The following is a 21,154-nucleotide window of genomic DNA, read 5'->3' as shown; positions in this document are numbered from 1 at the left end:
CATGATGGACTGAAAGAACATGTACAATAACTTGGAGCAGACCCTGAAAGAAGCCAGCCTCCTAAGAAAGTACATTCTACTCTGTCCCGTCTTGTAGACAGCATCCATATTAGCTGCCCAGCTCAGCCTGTTATCCAGCTGCAGGCCAAGATACCTATAGGTGGAAACCACCTCCACCTCGGATCTGTCAATTACGATGGGCTGCAGAGAGGCTGCCGCCTGCCTGAAATCAAGCACCACTTCCTTTGTTTTGGTGGTGTTGAGCAGGAGCTTGTTTTGCTGGCACCATCCCATAAAGTCCCTCACCACGCTCCTATACTTCCCCTCTTCACCCCCCCAATACATGCCACAATTGCGGTGTCATCTGAGAACTTCTGCATGTGACATGTATCGGAGTTGTAGTGAAAGTCTGTAGTGTAGAGGGTGAAGAGGAGGGGTGAAAGCACCGTGCCCTGAGGTACTCCAGTGCTGCAGGTCAATGTAGAGGACCAAAATACAAAGTCCAAAATTAATCTCAATTGAGCAAACAGACCTGCAGCCCCGCACGCGCAGGTGCAATTTGTTTGTGTGACCCCAACAGCATGTGTTGCTCCAAAACCTGGATGTACCTTTCAGCACTGATGGTGCCATCACAGAAATGTAAGTTTCCCATGCCATGGGCACTAACACACTCCCATACCATCACAGATGCTGGCTTAAGAACTTTGCGCTGGTAACAATCTGGATGGTGTTTTTCCTCTTTTGTCCGGAGGACACAATATCCATGAGCTCCAGAAACAATTTGAAATGTGGACTCATCAAACCACAGCACACTTTTCAACTTTGCGTCTGTCTATTTCAAATGAGCTCAGGCCCAGAGAAGGTGGCAGCCTTTCTGGATGTTGTGTTGATGTATGGCTTTCGTTTTGTATGGTGGAGTTTTAACTTGCACTTGTAACTTTAACTAGTAATGACTTCATGACTTTCTTTGTTAATAAAATTTTAACTGTTAGAGAAAAAATTACTCATAACCATCCCAAAGACATATCGTTATCTTTGGCTGCTTTCAGTAATGCTGGTATTTGGTTAGACTCTTTCTCTCCGATTGTTCTGTCTGTGTTATTTTCATTAGTCACTTCCTCCAAACCATCAACATGTCTATTAGACCCCATTCCTACCAGGCTGCTCAAGGAAGCCCTACCATTAGTTAATGCTTCGATCTTAAATATGATCAATCTATCTTTATTAGTTGGCTATGTACCACAGGCTTTTAAGGTGGCAGTAATTAAACCATTACTTAAAAAGCCATCACTTGACCCAGCTATCTTAGCTAATTATAGGCCAATCTCCAACCTTCCTTTTCTCTCAAAAATTCTTGAAAGGGTAGTTGTTAAACAGCTAACTGATCATCTGCAGAGGAATGGTCTATTTGAAGAGTTTCAGTCAGGTTTCAGAATTTATCATAGTACAGAAACAGCATTAGTGAAGGTTACAAATGATCTTCTTATGGCCTCAGACAGTGGACTCATCTCTGTGCTTGTCCTGTTAGACCTCAGTGCTGCTTTTGATACTGTTGACCATAAACTTTTATTACAGAGATTAGAGCATGCCATAGGTATTAAAGGCACTGCGCTGCGGTGGTTTGAATCATATTTATCTAATAGATTACAATTTGTTCATGTAAATAGGGAGTCTTCTTCACAGACTAAGGTTAATTCCACAAGGTTCCACAAGGTTCTGTGCTAGGACCAATTTTATTCACTTTATCCATGCTTCCCTTAGGCAGTATTATTAGAAAGCATTGCTTAAATTTTCATTGTTACGCAGATGATACCCAGCTTTATCTATCCATGAAGCCAGAGGACACACACCAATTAGTTAAACTGCAGGAATGTCTTACAGACATAAAGACATGGATGACCTCTAATTTCCTGCTTTTAAATTCAGATAAAACTGAAGTTATTGTACTTGGCCCCACAAATCTTAGAAACATGGTGTCTAACCAGATCCTTACTCTGGATGGCATTACCCTGACCTCCAGTAATACTGTGAGAAATCTTGAAGTCATTTTTGATCAGGATATGTCCTTCAATGTGCATATTAAGCAAATATGTAGGACTGCTTTTTTTGCATTTGCGCAATATCTCTAAAATTGGAAAGGTCTTGTCTCAGAGTGATGCTGAAAAACGAATTCATGCATTTATTTCCTCTAGGCTGGACTATTGTAATTCATTATTATCAGGTTGTCCTAAAAGTTCCCTGAAAAGCCTTCAGTTAATTCAAAATGCTGCAGCTAGAGTACTGACGGGGACTAGAAGGAGAGAGCATATTTCACCCATATTGGCCTCTTTTCATTGGCTTCCTGTTAATTCTAGAATAGAATTTAAAATTCTTCTTCTTACTTATAAGGTTTTGAATAATCAGGTCCCATCTTATCTTAGGGACCTCATAGTACCATATCACCCCAATAGAGTGCTTCGCTCTCAGACTGCAGGCTTACTTGTAGTTCCTAGGGTTTTTAAGAGTAGAATGGGAGGCAGAGCCTTCAGCTTTCAGGCTCCTCTCATGTGGAACCAGCTCCCAATTCGGATCAGGGAGACAGACACCCTCTCTACTTTTAAGATTAGGCTTAAAACTTTCCTTTTTGCTAAAGCTTATAGTTAAGGCTGGATCAGGTGACTCTGAACCATCCCTTAGTTATGCTGCTATAGGTTCCCATGATGCACTGAGTGTTTCTTTCTCTTTTTGCTCTGTATGCACCCCTCTGCATTAATCATTAGTGATTGATCTCTACTGTCTTCCACAGCATGTCTTTTTCCTGATTCTCTCCCCTCAGCCCCAACCAGTCCCAGAAGAAGACTGCCCCTCCCTGAGCCTGGTTCTGCTGGAGGTTTCTTCCTGTTAAAAGGGAGTTTTTCCTTCCCACTGTCGCCAAGTGCTTGCTCATAGGGGGTCGTTTTGACCGTTGGGGTTTTTCTGTGATTATTGTATGGCTTTTGCCTTGCAATATAAAGCGCCTTGGGGCAACTGTTGTTGTGATTTAGCGCTATATAAATAAAATTGATTTGATTTGATTTGTAGATGTAGCGACGAACTGTGTTAACTGTGTTAAATGGTTTTCTGATGTGTTCCTGAGCCCACGTGGTAAGATCCTTTACACAATGATGTCGGCTTTTAATGCAGTGCCGCCTGAGGGATCAAAGGGCATTCAATATTGGTTTTCAGCCTTGCCGCTTATGTGTAGAAAGTTCTCCAGATTCTGTGAATCTTCTGTTTATATTATGAACTGTAGTTGATGGAATCCCTAAATTCCTTGCAATTGAACATTGAGAAACAGTGTTCTTAAACTGTTGGACTATTTTTTCATGCAGTTGTTCAAAAAAGTGGTGATCCTCGCCCCATCTTTGCTTGTGAATGGCTGAGCCTTGTGGGGATGCTCCTTTTATACCCAATCATGACACTCACCTGTATCCAATTAGGTGTTCTTTGAGCATTCATCATCTTTTCCAGTCTTTCGTTGCTCCGTCCCAACTTTTTTGAAATGTGTTGCAAGCATCCATTTCAAAATGAGCAAATATTTGCACAAAAACAATAAAGTTTATCAGTTTGAACTTGGCTGTTTTGTTTCATTTGTTTCAAGTGTAGAAGACACAATGAGTGTGAAGTTGTCTATATTTTTAGAAAACATATCCTGAGCTGTAGCTGCAATGTCTTACAGACCAAAAATGAACAAACTTAATAAAGTGGGCTGTTTTTAGACTGCGCTAAATGTGTCTCGAGGACATTTTGACAACTACAAATTATCAAACACTATCAGATGAATGCTGTGTGTATGTGTGTGTATCTTTGTGTTTATTGATAGATTCAGTTTAATTTAATTTATTTATATAGTGCCAAATCAGGGTAAGGGTAAGGTCTAAACTCACAACCCCCCTGAGTAAGCACACAAGCAAAAAGTCCATCTTGTGTTTTTTAAGGAAGAAACCTCAAGCAGACCAGACTCAGAGGGTTGGCCCATTGCTTAGGTCATTCTAGTGGTAACAGAGATCAGATAAACAAAGTACAAACAAAGCATCATCAAACATGCTAACCAAAACAAATTCAAAGTCAAGTACAAAGTGGATTTGTGGGTTGTTGTAGTAATCCAGTCAGTGCCTATGTGTGCAAGAGTCAGTATGTATCCGGGCTTTCAACCAGGGGTCTAGTTGGTGGTGTCAAACGTGGGCCTCATTCATAGCCACAGCACCTCAAACAGAGAGAGAGAGAGAGAGAGAGAGAGAGTGCACGAGAGAGCAGAATCAACCAGCCAGAACTAGCAGCACATAAAGCATTAATTCCCAGCAGAAAGCCAACTGAGCAGTACAGAGGTTATTAATGTGGTCGCCGGCAGCTAGCCCTTTGCTTTGCTAGATAGATATGCAAACAGACAGATAGAGATTTGGGTATACTAATCAAATATTAAATGACTTTTCCACTGTCTTTCAGGTCCTCGCCATTATCTCCATCCTCTTCATCGTGCTGTCCACCATTGCCTTGTCTCTGAACACCCTACCAGAATTGCAGGACACCGATGAGTTTGGTCAAGCGACTGACAACCCACAGCTTGCCCACGTCGAAGCAGTGTGCATCGCCTGGTTTACTATGGAATACCTGCTCCGTTTCCTTTCTTCTCCTAGCAAGTGGAAGTTCTTTAAGGGTCCTCTCAACATCATTGACTTGTTGGCCATCCTGCCCTACTATGTTACCATCTTCCTCACAGAATCCAACAAGAGTGTGCTGCAATTCCAGAATGTCCGCCGCGTGGTTCAGATTTTCCGGATCATGCGGATCCTGCGTATTTTGAAGCTGGCTCGTCACTCTACTGGTCTTCAGTCTCTCGGCTTCACCCTTCGGAGAAGCTACAATGAGTTGGGTCTGTTGATCCTCTTCTTGGCCATGGGCATCATGATCTTCTCCAGTCTGGTGTTCTTTGCTGAGAAAGACGAGGAAGATACCAAGTTTCAAAGCATCCCAGCTTCCTTCTGGTGGGCTACAATCACTATGACCACAGTCGGCTATGGAGATATCTACCCAAAAACACTGCTGGGGAAAATAATTGGGGGTTTGTGCTGTATTGCTGGAGTCCTGGTGATAGCTCTACCTATCCCCATTATTGTGAACAACTTCTCAGAGTTCTACAAAGAGCAAAAGAGGCAGGAAAAAGCCATCAAAAGAAGAGAAGCCCTGGAGAGGGCGAAGAGAAATGGTAGCATTGTGTCTATGAACATTAAAGATGCATTTGGCCACAACGCAGAGCTCATGGAAGTAACAGCTGAAAAAACTGATGAAAACACAGGGAAAAAGGAGAAGGTGCATGATAATCATGTTTCTCCAACTAAGCAGAAAGGAATACACAAACCCAAATCCACCAGCCCCACCAGAAGACTAGAATCTACTTTTCAAGAGCAGCCCAGGCCCAGTAGCCCTCAACATCTCAGTGCACATAAACTAGAGGAGATGTACAACAAGATGGCCAAGACCCAGTCACAACCAGACCTTAACAGCAAAGAAAAAGGTCTGCCGGCCAAAGTGGCTAAGCAAAGGAATGAACTCGAGATGGGACGTATCCCCACTAATACCATTCCAAGCACTGTAGAGACAGTGGCCGATATGAAGAGCATGTCTAGCATCGACAGCTTCATCAGCTGTGCCACTGATTTCCCTGAGAGTTCTCGGTTCTCTCACAGCCCCATCGGCACCATGCTAGGGAGGGTCAGCACAAACCCCAGCCTAGAGCCCACCTTGGAAAATGAGTATGAGGGATCCCAAGACACTGCTACACCAATGACAGGAAAGAACATTAAGCAGGGTGTGCATTCTGACAGCCTGCGCACTGGCAACCCAATTAAAAGCCACTCACTTAAGGTCAACTTCAGAGGCAGTGAGGTCCAAACAGACACCTCCTCACTACAGAGCCCTGAGGCATCCGTCTACACAACTGCCAGCAGCAGGACACCCAGCAGGTACCCGGAGTGTTCACTGCCAGGCATTTTCATGTTCCACGATGCAACCGTCAGTAAGTTCATCGATGCCGACACCGATGAGGAGGAGCATCCGCAGGAGGGTGCAGGCACCAACCCATCCCAAAAACTGCTGGGAAATGACAGCCCTAAGGTTGTGAATCAGCCTGGCTACCAACAAGGGTCCAAATACATGGAGAGCCTTCAGTGGAAGTTAGGCAATCGCTCACTGTTGTTGGAAGGGCAGGATAACCACATGGCTCAAGAACTACAACCTCTGCACAAATACAAAGGTGCAATCAGTGAGAAACACACGGGAGAGGAGGAGATGTAGGAGGTGCAGAGCAGCTACAAAGCACAGTAAACAAAACTGAACTTCACAAAAATCCAGAAATAGCCGCAACTTACAACAGCTGAGGACCACAGGAGAGATCAGGTGTTCTGACAACCAACTCCAGAATTGATCGACTCAGAGGTCCTCTCTGTTTAAACATGAAAAAAAAACAAGCAATGCTCAGTCAGATTACTTCTAATAAATGCAATCTAGTTAAATAAGATTATATCATTTTATAAGCAAAAACTTATTTTTCTGACTTCCCTGCAAATCACGTACAGAGCTGTCCCAATGGTAGCAAATCGCACGTGTTACTGAAGCACTGCAAAGTGGAAGAAGTTCCTTTCATTCAGCTGAGAGCCTTCACATGGCAGTGCAACACGTTTATATAAATTATACAGTGTATAAGTACAGCATTACACAGGCAACCGATTGAGGAAAACACGTAGTTTTCTTCAACTTTCTTCCTCAAAACTGGCCTTAGTTCATGTTGTCTCCCATGTTTGTTTGTTTGTTTATTTGTTTGTTTGTTTGTGTGAGTGAGTGGGAGCAAACAGGAACACAGCATATATGTCTGTGATAAATGTCACTCATATGTAGTATGTTTTAGTGTCTTTTGTGTGAGCTTTCAGAGAATCAAACGTTTCAGTCCTTTCACTTCAACTTTCACTTTCTCATCAATATTTTTGGTGCACAGAATATATTTAGAAAACCCAGAGAGACACTGTGAGGCCGCATCGATTTTCCCATTGTGCCCAACTGCTGACAGAGAGAGAGAGAATGACAAAGGGATAGAGAGAGAGGTGGAGGGCCCTGATGATAGCAATTATTATTGTGATCATTTGTAAAAAAAAAAGAAAAAAGAACAATCATAATTGTGTGTGTGTGTGTGTGTGTGTGTGTGTGTGTGTGTGCGTGTGCCTGCCTGGTATCGGTGTAATCACAGGTCATGTCAAATCTCGAGAAGATCAAAAGTACTGAGAGCGGTTGAATGAAGTAGTGGTTCCTGCTGCAGCTGTGCATCATTTAAAGTGGATATGACACCTAAAAAATGAGGTAAAACTGATATAAATATCAAAATATACATACAGTATAGTAAGTTGAAAGTGGTTTTAATTATTATCACTGAGAAATAAAGTTTGTACAGTTTCTCAAAAGTGTGTTTCTTGGAAAGTGCGCTGGCAGCGTTCCATCAGCGGTCACGTGATGCTGTGACGTCACTGTTGGGAAAGTGTCAGTACACGGACCCACAACAGGGGGCGCAAATGAACGGACAATGGAGAAAGTCAAATAACAAGGCTTTACTGTTGTGAACGTGCACAACGAATACAACCAATCACGAAATGGACAACAGTCAATTCACAAAAGTGTCGTGTGGGCAGGCTCGAAGATAGGAGACGCCTCTCCAAGGTAAGACCCGAACCACACGGCTTCCTCCGCCACAGGACCCCGGAAATACTGGAGCCGCCAAGTCCCGAACTCCCAGGTGGCCACTGCCTCCGCGTGTCGGACCTGGTACTGCTGGCGAGGAACAAAGAACAGTTAGATGGGGGCGCGTTTGCACCCAAGACTCCGAACAGCAGGGAAGTTACCTCCACCTCTCGTTGGAACAGTACTCCACAAGCTATACACTAATCCAAAAGGATACACTCCGTCAGCTTTGATACGTTACCTCATAGGTAGAAACGATATCTCGGCAATGAGGTGGAGGTGCCGTCCTGCTGATATACCCCACAGATGATTGCCGTCAGCTGTCTCAGGTGATGGGTGACAGCTGTCACCGTAGCTGCTCACGTGAGGCGGCGGCGCCCTCTGGTGCCTGGAGCCCGCACTCCAGGCAGGGCGCCCTCTGGTGGTGGTGGGCCAGCAGTACCTCCTCTTCAGCGGCCCACACAACAGGACCCCCCCCTCAACGGGTGCCTCCTGGCGCCCGACCGGGCTTGTCCGGGTGGCGACGGTAGAAGTCGGCCAGGAGGGCCGGGTCCAGGATGAAGCTCTTCTTCACCCAGGAGCGTTCTTCGGGACCGTACCCCTCCCAGTCCACCAGATATTGAAAGCCCCGGCCCATCCGTCGGACGTCCAACAACCGGCGCACTGTCCAAGCCGGCTCGCCATCGATGATCCGGGCAGGAGGTGGTGCCGGACCGGGTGTACAGAGGGGCGAGGTGTGATGGGGCTTGAGCTTTGACACATGAAATACTGGATGGATCCGCAGTAAGGCTGGAAGCCGAAGCCTCACTGCGGCGGGATTGATGACCTTGAGAATTTTAAACGGTCCTATGTATCTGTCCTGCAGTTTTGGGGAGGCCACCTTTAGCGGGATGTCCTTCGTGGACAACCACACTTCCTGCCCGGGGCGATACGTAGGGGCCGGGGTCCGCCGCCGGTCTGCATGGGTCTTCGCCCTCATCCGGGCCTTCAACAAAGCAGAACGGGCGGCACGCCACACCCGACGGCACTTCCGCAGGTGGGCCTGGACCGAGGGCACACCGACCTCTCCCTCAACCACTGGGAACAATGGGGGCTGATACCCCAAACACACCTCAAAGGGGGAGAGGCCGGTGGCTGATGACACTTGACTGTTGTGGGCGTACTCGATCCAGGCCAGATGAGTACTCCAGGCCGCCGGGTGCGCGGCTGTCACACAACGCAGTGTTTGCTCCATTTCTTGATTGGCCCGCTCTGCTTGCCCGTTGGTCTGGGGGTGATACCCGGACGAGAGACTGACCGTGGCCCCCAGTTCCCGGCAAAAGCTCCTCCAGACATGCGAGGAGAACTGGGGACCGCGATCGGAGACGATGTCTGATGGTATCCCATGCAGGCAGACGACATGGTGGACCAGGAGGTCCGCTGTCTCCTGGGCCGTTGGGAGCTTCGGGAGGGCCACGAAGTGGGCCGCCTTGGAGAATCGGTCCACTATCGTGAGGATCACGGTGTTTCCCTGGGACGGCGGGAGGCCCGTGACAAAATCCAGGCCGATGTGGGACCAGGGGCGATGAGGCACGGGCAGCGGCTGTAGCAGTCCCGGAGCCTTGCGATGGTCGGCCTTGCCCCTGGCGCAGGTGGTACAGGCCTGGACATAGTCCCGGACGTCGGCCTCCAGGGACGCCCACCAGAAGCGCTGCCGGACAACTGCCACGGTTCTTCGCACCCCTGGATGACAGGAGAGCTTAGAGCCGTGACAGAAGTCCAGGACTGCAGCTCTTGCCTCTGGTGGGACGTAAAGTCTGTTCTTTGGTCCAGTCCCGGGGTCCGGGCTTCGTGCCAGGGCCTCCCGGACGATTCTCTCTACGTCCCAGGTGAGGGTGGCCACGATAGTGGACTCCGGGATGATAGGTTCTGGTGGATCCGACAACTCCGCTTTGACCTCGTCTTCGTGTACCCGGGACAAGGCATCCGATTTCTGGTTCTTGGTCCCGGGCCGGTAGGTGATGCGGAAGTCAAAACGGCCGAAGAACAGTGACCAGCGGGCTTGCCTGGGATTCAGCCGCTTGGCGGTCCTGATATATTCCAGGTTCCGGTGGTCAGTGAAAACCGTGAATGGCACGGACGTCCCCTCCAACAGGTGTCTCCACTCTTCAAGAGCCTCTTTCACCGCAAGGAGTTCTCGGTTGCCGACGTCATAGTTCCGTTCAGCCGGGGTCAACCTGCGGGAAAAATAGGCACACGGATGAAGGACCTTATCGGTCTTCCCACTCTGGGACAGCACAGCTCCTATCCCTGAGTCCGAGGCGTCCACTTCAACCACTAACTGGCGACTAGGATCGGGCTGCACAAGAACGGGTGCAGACGAGAAGCGCCGTTTCAACTCCTTGAACGCGGCCTCGCAACGATCCGACCAGGTGAAGGGGACTTTTGGTGAGGTCAGGGCTGTCAGGGGGCTAACAACCTGACTGTAGCCTTTAATGAACCTCCTGTAGAAATTCGCAAAGCCGAGGAACTGTTGCAGCTTCCTACGGCTTGTGGGTTGGGGCCAGTCTCTCACCGCAGCAACCTTGGCCGGATCAGGTGCGACGGAGTTGGGGGAGATGATGAACCCCAGGAAGGACAAAGAGGTGCGGTGAAACTCACACTTCTCGCCCTTAACAAACAGCCGGTTCTCCAATAACCGCTGCAGGACCTGACGTACATGCCGGACATGAGTCTCAGGATCCGGAGAAAAGATGAGTATATCGTCTAGATATACGAAGACGAACCGGTGCAGGAAGTCCCGCAATACGTCGTTAACCAAGGCTTGGAACGTCGCGGGGGCGTTTGTGAGGCCGAACGGCATGACCAGGTACTCAAAGTGACCTAAGGGGGTGTTGAATGCCGTCTTCCACTCGTCTCCCTTCCGGATCCGAACCAGATGATACGCGTTTCTAAGATCAAGCTTGGTAAAAATCTTGGCTCCATGCAGGGGCGTGAACACCGAATCCAACAGGGGTAACGGGTATCGGTTGCGAACCGTGATTTCGTTCAGCCCCCTATAATCAATGCATGGACGAAGTCCGCCATCTTTTTTACCCACGAAAAAGAAACCTGCGCCCATCGGGGAGGTGGAATTTCGGATCAACCCGGCAGCTAACGAGTCCCGGATGTAGGTCTCCATTGATTCGCGCTCAGGCCATGAGAGGTTGTACAGTCTACTGGACGGGAACCCACTGCCTGGAACCAAATCGATGGCACAATCGTACGGACGGTGGGGGGGGAGTGTGAGCGCCAGATCCTTGCTGAACACGTCGACAAGGTTGTGGTACTCCACCGGCACCGTCCCCAGATTGGGCGGGACTCTGACCTCCTCCTTAGCTTGGGAGCCGGGAGGAACCGAGGAACCTAGACACACCCGATGGCAGGTCTCGCTCCACTGAACCACTACCCCGGACGGCCAATCAATCCGGGGATTGTGCTTCAACATCCAGGGAAAGCCTAAAACCACACGGGAAGTGGCCTGAGTCACAAAAAACTCGATCACCTCCCGGTGGTTTCCTGACACCACCAGCGTTACAGGTGGTGTCTTATGTGTGATCGGAGGGAGCAGGGAGCCATCTAGCGCTCGAACCTGCACAGGCGAGGTAAGCGCCACCAGAGGGAGCCCTATCTCCCTGGCCCATCTGCAGTCCAACAGATTCCCCTCAGAGCCCGTGTCCACCAGTGCTGGGGCCTTCAGGGTTAAATCCTCATACAGGATCGTGACTGGGAGTCGTGTAGCAATGTGGGTGTGTCCCACGTGAATGTCTCGGCCCACCCCTAGCCCAGTCTCTAGGGGCGGGCGTTGGTGTTGTAACCGCTCGGGGCAGTCTCTCACATGGTGCTCTAGTGCACCACAAACAAAACAAGCTCCATGGGCCCGTCTCCTCTGTGCAGCTGGTGCCCTAAATGTTGCCCTACTCGTGTCCATAGCTTCGTCAGTAGGGGGAGCTGTGGCCCCACGGAGCGCAGGGGCCGTGGAGCGTGGGGAAGGCGGAGCGCGGTCGGAACCGGAAGGGAGAGGGACGGCGCGTGCCCGGCCACGCCCTTCGTCTCGTTCCCGCCGACGTTCTTCTAACCGGTTGTCCAACCGTATGACAAGATCGATAAGCCCGTCTAAATCCCGCGGTTCGTCCTTAGCCACCAGGTGCTCCTTGAGAACCAAAGACAGTCCGTTTACAAAGGCGGCGCGGAGGGCAGCGTTATTCCAGCCGGATCTCGCAGCCGCGATGCGGAAGTCGACTGCATAAACAGCTGCGCTCCGGCGCCCCTGTCTCATTGACAGTAGCACGGTTGAAGCGGTCTCGCCCCTATTAGGGTGATCGAACACGGTTCTGAGCCCCCTCCCAAACCCATCGTATGTCAGAAGGAGCCGTGAATTCTGCTCCCAGAGCGCTGTAGCCCAAGCGCGTGCCTCACCGCGAAGCAGGTTTATGACATAAGCTACTTTACTAGCATCGGTCGCGTACATAACGGGACACTGTGCGAAGACGAGCGAACACTGCATCAGAAAATCCGCGCACGTCTCCACACAGCCTCCGTACGGCTCTGGAGGGCTTATGTATGCTTCCGGGGAAGGAGGGAGAGGTCGTTGAACAACCAGTGGAACGTCAACGTTACGCACAGGATCTACGGGAGGGAGAGAAGCAGCGGCGCCCGGAGGGCGCGCTTCCACCTGCGCGGCGAGAGCCTCCACCCTGCGGTTCAGGAGGACGTTCTGCTCGGTCATGAAATCCAACCGAGTTGTGAAAGCGGTGAGGATCCGCTGCAACTCACCGATTACCCCTCCCGCGGACGCCTGCGCGTCCTGTTCTTCCATTGGCCGTTCAACAGCCGGTTGACGCCCCTCGGGATCCATGACGTTGGCCGAGATATCCTGTTGGGAAAGTGTCAGTACACGGACCCACAACAGGGGGGCGCAAATGAACGGACAATGGAGAAAGTCAAATAACAAGGCTTTACTGTTGTGAACGTGCACAACGAATACAACCAATCACGAAATGGACAACAGTCAATTCACAAAAGTGTCGTGTGGGCAGGCTCGAAGATAGGAGACGCCTCTCCAAGGTAAGACCCGAACCACACGGCTTCCTCCGCCACAGGACCCCGGAAATACTGGAGCCGCCAAGTCCCGAACTCCCAGGTGGCCACTGCCTCCGCGTGTCGGACCTGGTACTGCTGGCGAGGAACAAAGAACAGTTAGATGGGGGCGCGTTTGCACCCAAGACTCCGAACAGCAGGGAAGTTACCTCCACCTCTCGTTGGAACAGTACTCCACAAGCTATACACTAATCCAAAAGGATACACTCCGTCAGCTTTGATACGTTACCTCGTAGGTAGAAACGATATCTCGGCAATGAGGTGGAGGTGCCGTCCTGCTGATATACCCCACAGATGATTGCCGTCAGCTGTCTCAGGTGATGGGTGACAGCTGTCACCGTAGCTGCTCACGTGAGGCGGCGGCGCCCTCTGGTGCCTGGAGCCCGCACTCCAGGCAGGGCGCCCTCTGGTGGTGGTGGGCCAGCAGTACCTCCTCTTCAGCGGCCCACACAACAGTCACAGCGTGTAGAGTCCCGTCTTTGTCTGTTCGATTAACAACAGGAACAGATGGACCTCAACATGGACAGTGATGAGATCAAGAACTTTTCTGACTCCTCTTCAAGTGTAGATTATTTCTGACTCGGATCCTGAGGATGTTGCAGCAGTGATTAGACCCTACAGATTCGAGCCGTATCTTTTGGACAAACATTCAAACCAGGAGCATTCTGACAGCGAAAATAATGCCGACAGTGCTTATGGCGGATCCGAAGCAGAAGCAAGAGACATGCCAATTCCAATGGATTTTGAAAGGCTGCAGAATATGGAATGGTAAGGAAGGCTTCGATTTTTGTTGCTGCTGTTTATAACACTCTAATTACTGTATAGCATTTTCGATTCGAGCGTCTGTTTACTGCCTTTGTTATTGTTCCAGAGCCGCGATAGTGTAGCTACTACTTGCGGACCGCCGTCATTACCTTCGGGTTTTTGCCGTTTTCCAGTGCCTGGCATTGTATTCATCCATGTTTAGTTACATTATTTTCATGACAGAATAGGAAATAAACGGCAAAAGTTTTAATCAAAGTTTCTGCGGCTAAAAAAAGTGTAAACAACGGCCGCCAGGCGCACAAGCCGATACGGGTCTACACGTAGTGACGTATTTCAGGCTTGGTGCTCAGCGGGAAGCTGGTCACGGGGCGTGCACATTTTTCAGTGGTGGGACATTCAAATGTTGTATATAACGGGAGAATAGCGTCCATTTTCCCAAAATGCTTAGGCTGACCGAATTATATAACCTTTTTTACATGTAATAAGACTATGTTGTCTTTAAGTGTCATATCCACTTTAAGGTGACAGTGCTTCCAGGCATCATTACAGATGACATGACAGATCAGAGGAACTCAGAGATCTTTCTTTTTTGATGCAGCTATAAGTGCAAGGGTAGCATTCTCAAACATTCACATTCATTTTACAAGATACAGAATCGTTATATTTTTAATAATTTTTTAAAATAATTAATTTTTAGATGCATTGTGTTAATCTCATTTTTCCATTTCCGTACGTGTGCCGCCTTGCTTGCAAGGAATTACGTATATTTATTACACAATATAAGGTTTGTACATTGTGAAGAACCAAAAATGTACTCTTTTTGTTGATTCATTCATATATATTATATTATATATATATATATATATATATATATATATATATATATATATATATATATATATATATATATATATATATATATATATATATATATATATATATATATATATATATATATATATATATATATATATATATAACAATTTTTATTCCTGCATTTGCATATTTGTGTTGAAACAGCAAAACACAGTGTTGATAGAAACATACCATTGAGCCTTTAACTGTTTTTATTATTTTATGACCACAAAAGCAAAAAAAAATGCTAGTGGTTAAAACGTAGCAACTGGGGCTGAATGAAATTAATATTCCAGTCAAAAGAAAGCTGTCATCTGGTTTAACAATGCTAGTCTATAATTGTGTGTAGCACAACAAGCCAACTATGTATTCACAGCCCTTAATATAACAGGCAAATCATCACAGTAATAGACTCTTGGAATTAATTAACCAATAATCAACAGAAATAGAGAAATAATCAACACTGCTGACAAATCTGAAGGAGCACCATCTTCAGTGAGTGTGGTTAGGGAGACTGCAAAGAGTAATACCCCCATCATATATACGCCAATTGAGGCCGAATTGCGTCACCATGACACATCCGGCCATAATCGGGAAATACTGACTTGCTGAAGACCAACGGACAGCAGTCTGTGAGCAACGACCTATTTGATCCCATTCTCTCGGCTGTCCCGAGCATGTTGCACATGTTCAAAACACTCTTGGCGCCATCAAGATCGAACGCACATAGACGGTGGTCTATATGCAGTTTTTGCCTCATCTGATGGTAGTCTACATATTCTGACGGCATCAAAACAGCATCTGAAACAATCTGATCGCAGTTGATTGAGTACTGAGATCGATCAGTCACAGCAAAGCCTGCCGACATGTTGTGCTATGGATGTCCACCTCCACTGGACCCCGGCCAGGGACAGCTTCATATGTAATAACGTATGTGGCACGTGAACAGTGCGCAATCAAACTGAAAGTACAGTGTGCCGCTGCGCCTCTCCGTGGTCTCATGTGCAGTAATGCGTCATAGGCACGGAGCTGAACAGATCTCACCGCTAAACTCTGTAGGAGGTGTGACATGGAACTGTATCCCAGGCCGTGACAAGATTATTAAACATTAAACTCACCTCCAGCACGGAACCAGGACAGCACAGAGTGCAGAGGAACCAAACCACAGCCTGTGGTGAAAAGTCTCACCCTGGCTGCAAAAATTAAATCTCATATGATAATCCAACCGACACTTATAATTTCAGCCCCACGTGTGTGCATGGGGTGCACACACACGCTTGCTGTGCTCCTTGCACAGCGCTGCCTCCCACTCTGGTCCCATGTTTGCCATCCAGACATTTGGACATCGGGCAGTCTTCAGCGCCTGTTATGGCCATCTGACAGCAGTCTGTGTCATCTAAACTGTTGTCTACATGTGCTTTGGATACCATCGTGCAGATGGGAGGCAGAGCCTTCAGCTTTCAGGCTCCTCTCCTGTGGAACCAGCTCCCAATTCAGATCAGGGAGACAGACACCCTCTCTACTTTTAAGATTAGGCTTAAAACTTTCCTTTTTGCTAAAGCTTATAGTTAGGGCTGGATCAGGTGACCCTGAACCATCCCTTAGTTATGCTGCTATAGACGTAGACTGCTGGGGGGTTCCCATGATGCACTGTTTCTTTTTCTTTTTGCTCTGTATGCACCACTCTGCATTTAATCATTAGTGATCGATCTCTGCTCCCCTCCACAGCATGTCTTTTTCCTGGTTCTCTCCCTCAGCCCCAACCAGTCCCAGCAGAAGACTGCCCCTCCCTGAGCCTGGTTCTGCTGGAGGTTTCTTCCTGTTAAAAGGGAGTTTTTCCTTCCCACTGTAGCCAAGTGCTTGCTCACAGGGGGTCGTTTTGACCGTTGGGGTTTTACATAATTATTGTATGGCCTTGCCTTGCAATATGGAGCGCCTTGGGGCAACTGTTTGTTGTGATTTGGCGCTATATAAAAAAAATTGATTGATTGATTGATTGATGTGGACTAGGTAATCTGGATGCATTCTGACAATGCTGATCCACACCTCTGGACCACTGCGTCCGATGATGGTAATATTTGCCGTTTCAGCCTGGTTCCGGCACATTCTTGCTATGTGTGACGGGGGCTTAACTGTTGTCTGTTGTGTCAACATTCACAGGCTCATAGTAGACCAAGAACATCAAGACATATTCAGTGACTTGAAAATGCCTTTTCAATCCATCCCCTGACTTGTCTAAAGAAAGCTGGCTATAAAAGTCATAGTTTATATGTTATATTAAACAGGTGCATACATATACATTCCATTTTTAGGCTTTTCTATTTTTCATTAGCCTTGCCCTTTTTTCTTATAACAAAACTAGAGTGTTGCCCTTGGGGATCCACATGCTCTAGATTGGGTAGTGTTTATAAAATAGGTAGCTGACATTTTGCAAGGGTGGTAACAAATTATGCAAAGTTTCAATAATGATTTGGAATGGTGTGTGAGTTCAGAATGTAATGTTTCTCCATGTTTGAAGGTACACACATACACACCTACTCATACACAGACGCCACTTCACTTTTAATATATAGATGATTTGAAGCCCCCTGCTGGAATGGTGTGTGAGTCCAGAATTTAATTATCAACATCCATTGTTTACTATTGTTACCTAATATCCCTAATTTCTCCAAAGATATTAGTCCTATCAACATTCCATTTTTTGTGGTGTTCATCCTTGACCCAAAATACATAAACATACCAAACAGCAAATGTCAGCTCTCCCCGGTTTCTCCAGGTTCGAAGGTACACACATACACACCTACTCATACACAGATATCACTTCACTTTTAATATATAGATAATTTTCTGCCCCCTGCTGGAATGGTGTGTGAGTCCAGAATTTAATTATCAACATCCATTGTTCAGTATTGTTGACTAATATCCCTAATTTCTCCAAAAATATTAGTCCTATCAAAGTTCCATTTTGGTGGTGTTCATCCTTGACCCAAAATACATAAACATACCAAATGGCAAATGTCAGCTCTCCCGGGTTTGTCCGTGATCAAAGCCATACACATGCATGCATACACATACACAGAGGCCACATGGCTTTTAATTTATAGAATATTAAAAAACTTTCCATCACCACTGTATTTCTTGGAGCTGGACTCAGGACAAACATGTACCCTGAAGTATACATGTGAAAACAGACCATTGAAGAAAAGTACTGAAGCTAAATGAATCCTTTGATTGTTTCACACTCTGGATATATTCTTATGGTAAATCTATGACTCTACATATCTAAAGTGTTATACTGGTATGAGTGCTGAAAGAATAAAAGTAACTTACAGATAAAAGTTGTGTATTTTATACAACAGAACAGATTTTTTTAAGTATTTATTTATTTGATTATTTTTCTTTGCAAACAAATGATGAATATATGTGTTGATGATGTGGGTACCAAGGTTTTATGGCATTATTAACTTTCTAACATTCACTCATCTTCAACTGCTTATGCCAATTAAGGGCCATGGAGGGGCTGGAGTCTATCCCAGCAGTGGGGTACACCCTGGACAGGACGCCAGTCTGTCACAGGGCCACATATAGAAAAACAAACACATTCATGTACACACCTACGGACAATTTAAAGTGTCCAATCCAGCTAACCTGCATGTCTTTGAATGTGGGAGGAAGACAGAGCACCCACGCAAACACGGGGAGAACATGCAAACTCCAGGAATCGATCCCATGACCTTCTCGCTGTGAGGCAGCAGTGCTAACCACTAAACCACTGTGCTACCCAACTTTCTGACATTATGCAATGAAAAGTATTGTACATAAGATGAGGAAAACAAAATCTGCTCTCAGATGCTTCAGACATTTCACATAAAATACAATTGTTATTCTGTGCCTTTGCTTTAAAACAAAAGCGTGTCCCACACATCTGCCTAGGTTATAGTCAATAAACACACATATGTGGGACATTCACTCCTCTAATGTGTTTCCTGAGCGCTTACACTTCAGTGCACAACGCATTTACATGTAAAAGGCAGAGTGCACAAAAACAAACAGGTGCACTGTGAGCGAACAAGCACTGTTTCCATGGTGACCGTTGGGATGACTCCATGGAAACATGTAGCCTAATTTGTGGAGCACGTGCTACAAATGGAAAGAGCGCTGACATTCTGTTCAGCCATTCAGCTTATTTATGTTTCCTCACCTGTGACGCAGGATTGAAACATAAGACGAGCCTGTGAGTCTGACTTGGCATGTACAGTGGATATAGAAAGTCTACATATCCTTGGGCTTATGCCATTTCAGCCACAAAAAGAATGGATAAATCTTTCTGGAGTAGGCAGCTTTCAAAAACTGCAAGAAGGAGACTAGTGAAGGAAGCCACCAGGACACACATGACAATTTTGAAGGAAATCAATTCTTCTCTGGCTGTGATTGGAGAAAGTGGGAATAGTTCAACGTTTGTATTTTACGTCATCAGTCATGGTGGATGGGAGCATATATTGATTTTCTTAAAAAGATTAACCCTATCCCTAACCTACATCTTGCTAGAAGGCACAAAGGATACTCAAGTCTTGATTTGATCTGTTCTCATGCATGAAATTTTCCATTTCAATTTATTTCATTTTATATAGCACCAAATCACAACAATTTATCAACAATTTATCCTTGCAGGCATGATGGAAAGGTGTTTGAAATGGGGGGGGGATAGGTCATCTAATAATCAGGGCTGCCTTATATTTGGGCCAATATGGTACAATCTAAACTGAATTTTCCCCAGGCTACATTTAAAAACAAATAAATTTTAGTTACGATGATGCAAATGCGGAACAACATGAAACACATCAAATAGTTGACAGGGTTTTTGTTTTTTGCTTTGGTTTGCTGAATCAGTTTATCAATTTATAGACTTCTCTCGTTAAAATTTAATAAATGAACAAATAAACCAGGGTGGCACCGTGGATTAGTGGTTAGCATTGTTGCCTCACAGCAAGGAGGGCATAGAATCACTTCCCATCTGATCCTTTCTGTGTAGAGTTTGTTTGTTGTCCCCATTTCCTCAGAAAGTTGAGCATCACGAGGGTTTAGTGGTTAGCACTGCTGCTTCATAGCAAGAAGGTCATGGTCACCAATCCCTGTAGAGTTTGCATCTTCTCCTCGTGTTTGCATGGGTTCCTTCCGGATGCTCCGGCTTCCTTCCACTTCCAAAAACATCCAGGTTAGGCGAATAGGGAACTTTAAATTGACCATAGGTGTGAATGTGCTTGTCTGTCTAGATGTGGCCCTGCGTTAGACTGGCGTCCTGTCCTGGGTGTACCCTGCCTGCCATGACTGCTGGGGTAGGCTCCAGCCAACCCCCCCCCTTGATTGGAGTATGCAGTTATAGAAAATGAATACATAAAAATAAATAAGTCTCACAAATAGGTGCAGACTGTGTTATTCTGACACCAGAGGTACAGGCAAAACCAAGCATTCCTCTGAACTGTAGTGAATATTTTAATGAACAGAATCTTTCACAACTGTCCTTTGAGAAGACAAACTTCAGACGGACAACCTTTTGTTCAGTCAGTGAATGTAACGATGCAGCTAAATTACATTGGCAGATTGTGTACACACCCTTTGTGTTTAAATAAACCCTGTCTTGTTTCCTTTGTGCAGAATGACACAGCAGCAACAGGAAAATATCTGTGATTCTATTAATATCACTGTAGGCCTGAGAGGGCAGAGCCTAGGCCTGCAGGACGGGCTCGGTTACACCAAAGTCTCCGGTGTCACTGAGGCACAAAGTCTGTAACACAAGAGTCTGCAGAGTGGGTTCAAGGTGGGTGTTCAGCTGCCCACGGCCACAACCTGGCCATGACCATGGTACATGGTAACAACATGAAAATGTCTAACTGAGATATATATATATATATATATATATATATATATATATATATATATATATATATATATATATATATATATATGTTCGACATGCAGTAAATATAGAAAGCCATTGTTTCACAGAAATAGTTACAACTCTTTTCACTGTGGGATGCAATTGTTAAATTGTCTTATTGCTTTATGTCTTTTTTTCTTGTCTTAATTGCACTTTATTGTCATCTGTGAAGGAAATCCTTTGCTGTCCACTTACCAAATCACATCAAAGCATGAAGGGACACTTTGGTTCAAAATTACAAAAGCACAAAAGTATGATTAAAAACTGTACAAGTACAAGAAGCCAAACACAAAGATTTCCAGAATACTCCATTTTGTTTCCAGGAGTTTAATCAGCTGTCTTCAGCTCGTACTGGGGTGTATGTGCGTGTGGAATTGTCTGACTTCCGTACTTTGTACCCGTTGACTTTGTCAAACATTGTTTCTCATTCTTGAACACATGTAGCACCACAAACGTTTGGCACACGACTTTGTAAATATCATCTTAAAAGCTGTAGAAAAATGTCTATGATTATTTTGAGCATTTTTCTCCTTTTACTGAGTGATGCTTAATCAAATAAAATATAATAATCTGGTGTTACAAGTCTGTTTTTAGCTCACCACGTGCATGCAGGACTGAATGAACATATAAGAGCGCCCTCTGGTGGTACAATCACGTCCAGAATCAGTTGACTGAATTTTTTTTTTTTTAAGGCTTCAGTGAATTGGTTGTTGAGTCCACAAAATCTCTCGCTGT

The 21,154-nt window shown here is 46.2% G+C and overlaps 1 protein-coding gene across 1 annotated transcript in view; it reads left to right on the top strand.

Moving 5' to 3' along the window:
• Positions 1-6,469, top strand: part of LOC117506922 (potassium voltage-gated channel subfamily B member 1-like) — a 168,190-nt gene extending 161,721 nt beyond the window's left edge. Inside the window, exon 2 of the mRNA XM_034166603.1 lies at positions 4,465-6,469. Within this exon, the coding sequence (XP_034022494.1) occupies positions 4,465-6,312 (1,848 nt within the window). The 3' untranslated portion in view covers positions 6,313-6,469. The remainder of the gene's footprint in view (positions 1-4,464) is intronic.
• Positions 6,470-21,154: the final 14,685 nt, after the last annotated feature.

The sequence above is a fragment of the Thalassophryne amazonica genome, chromosome 3 (genome assembly GCF_902500255.1).
Source record: "Thalassophryne amazonica chromosome 3, fThaAma1.1, whole genome shotgun sequence".
In the NCBI taxonomy this organism is placed as follows: Eukaryota; Metazoa; Chordata; class Actinopteri; order Batrachoidiformes; family Batrachoididae; genus Thalassophryne; species Thalassophryne amazonica.
This window is presented reverse-complemented; position numbering and strand designations above follow the sequence as displayed.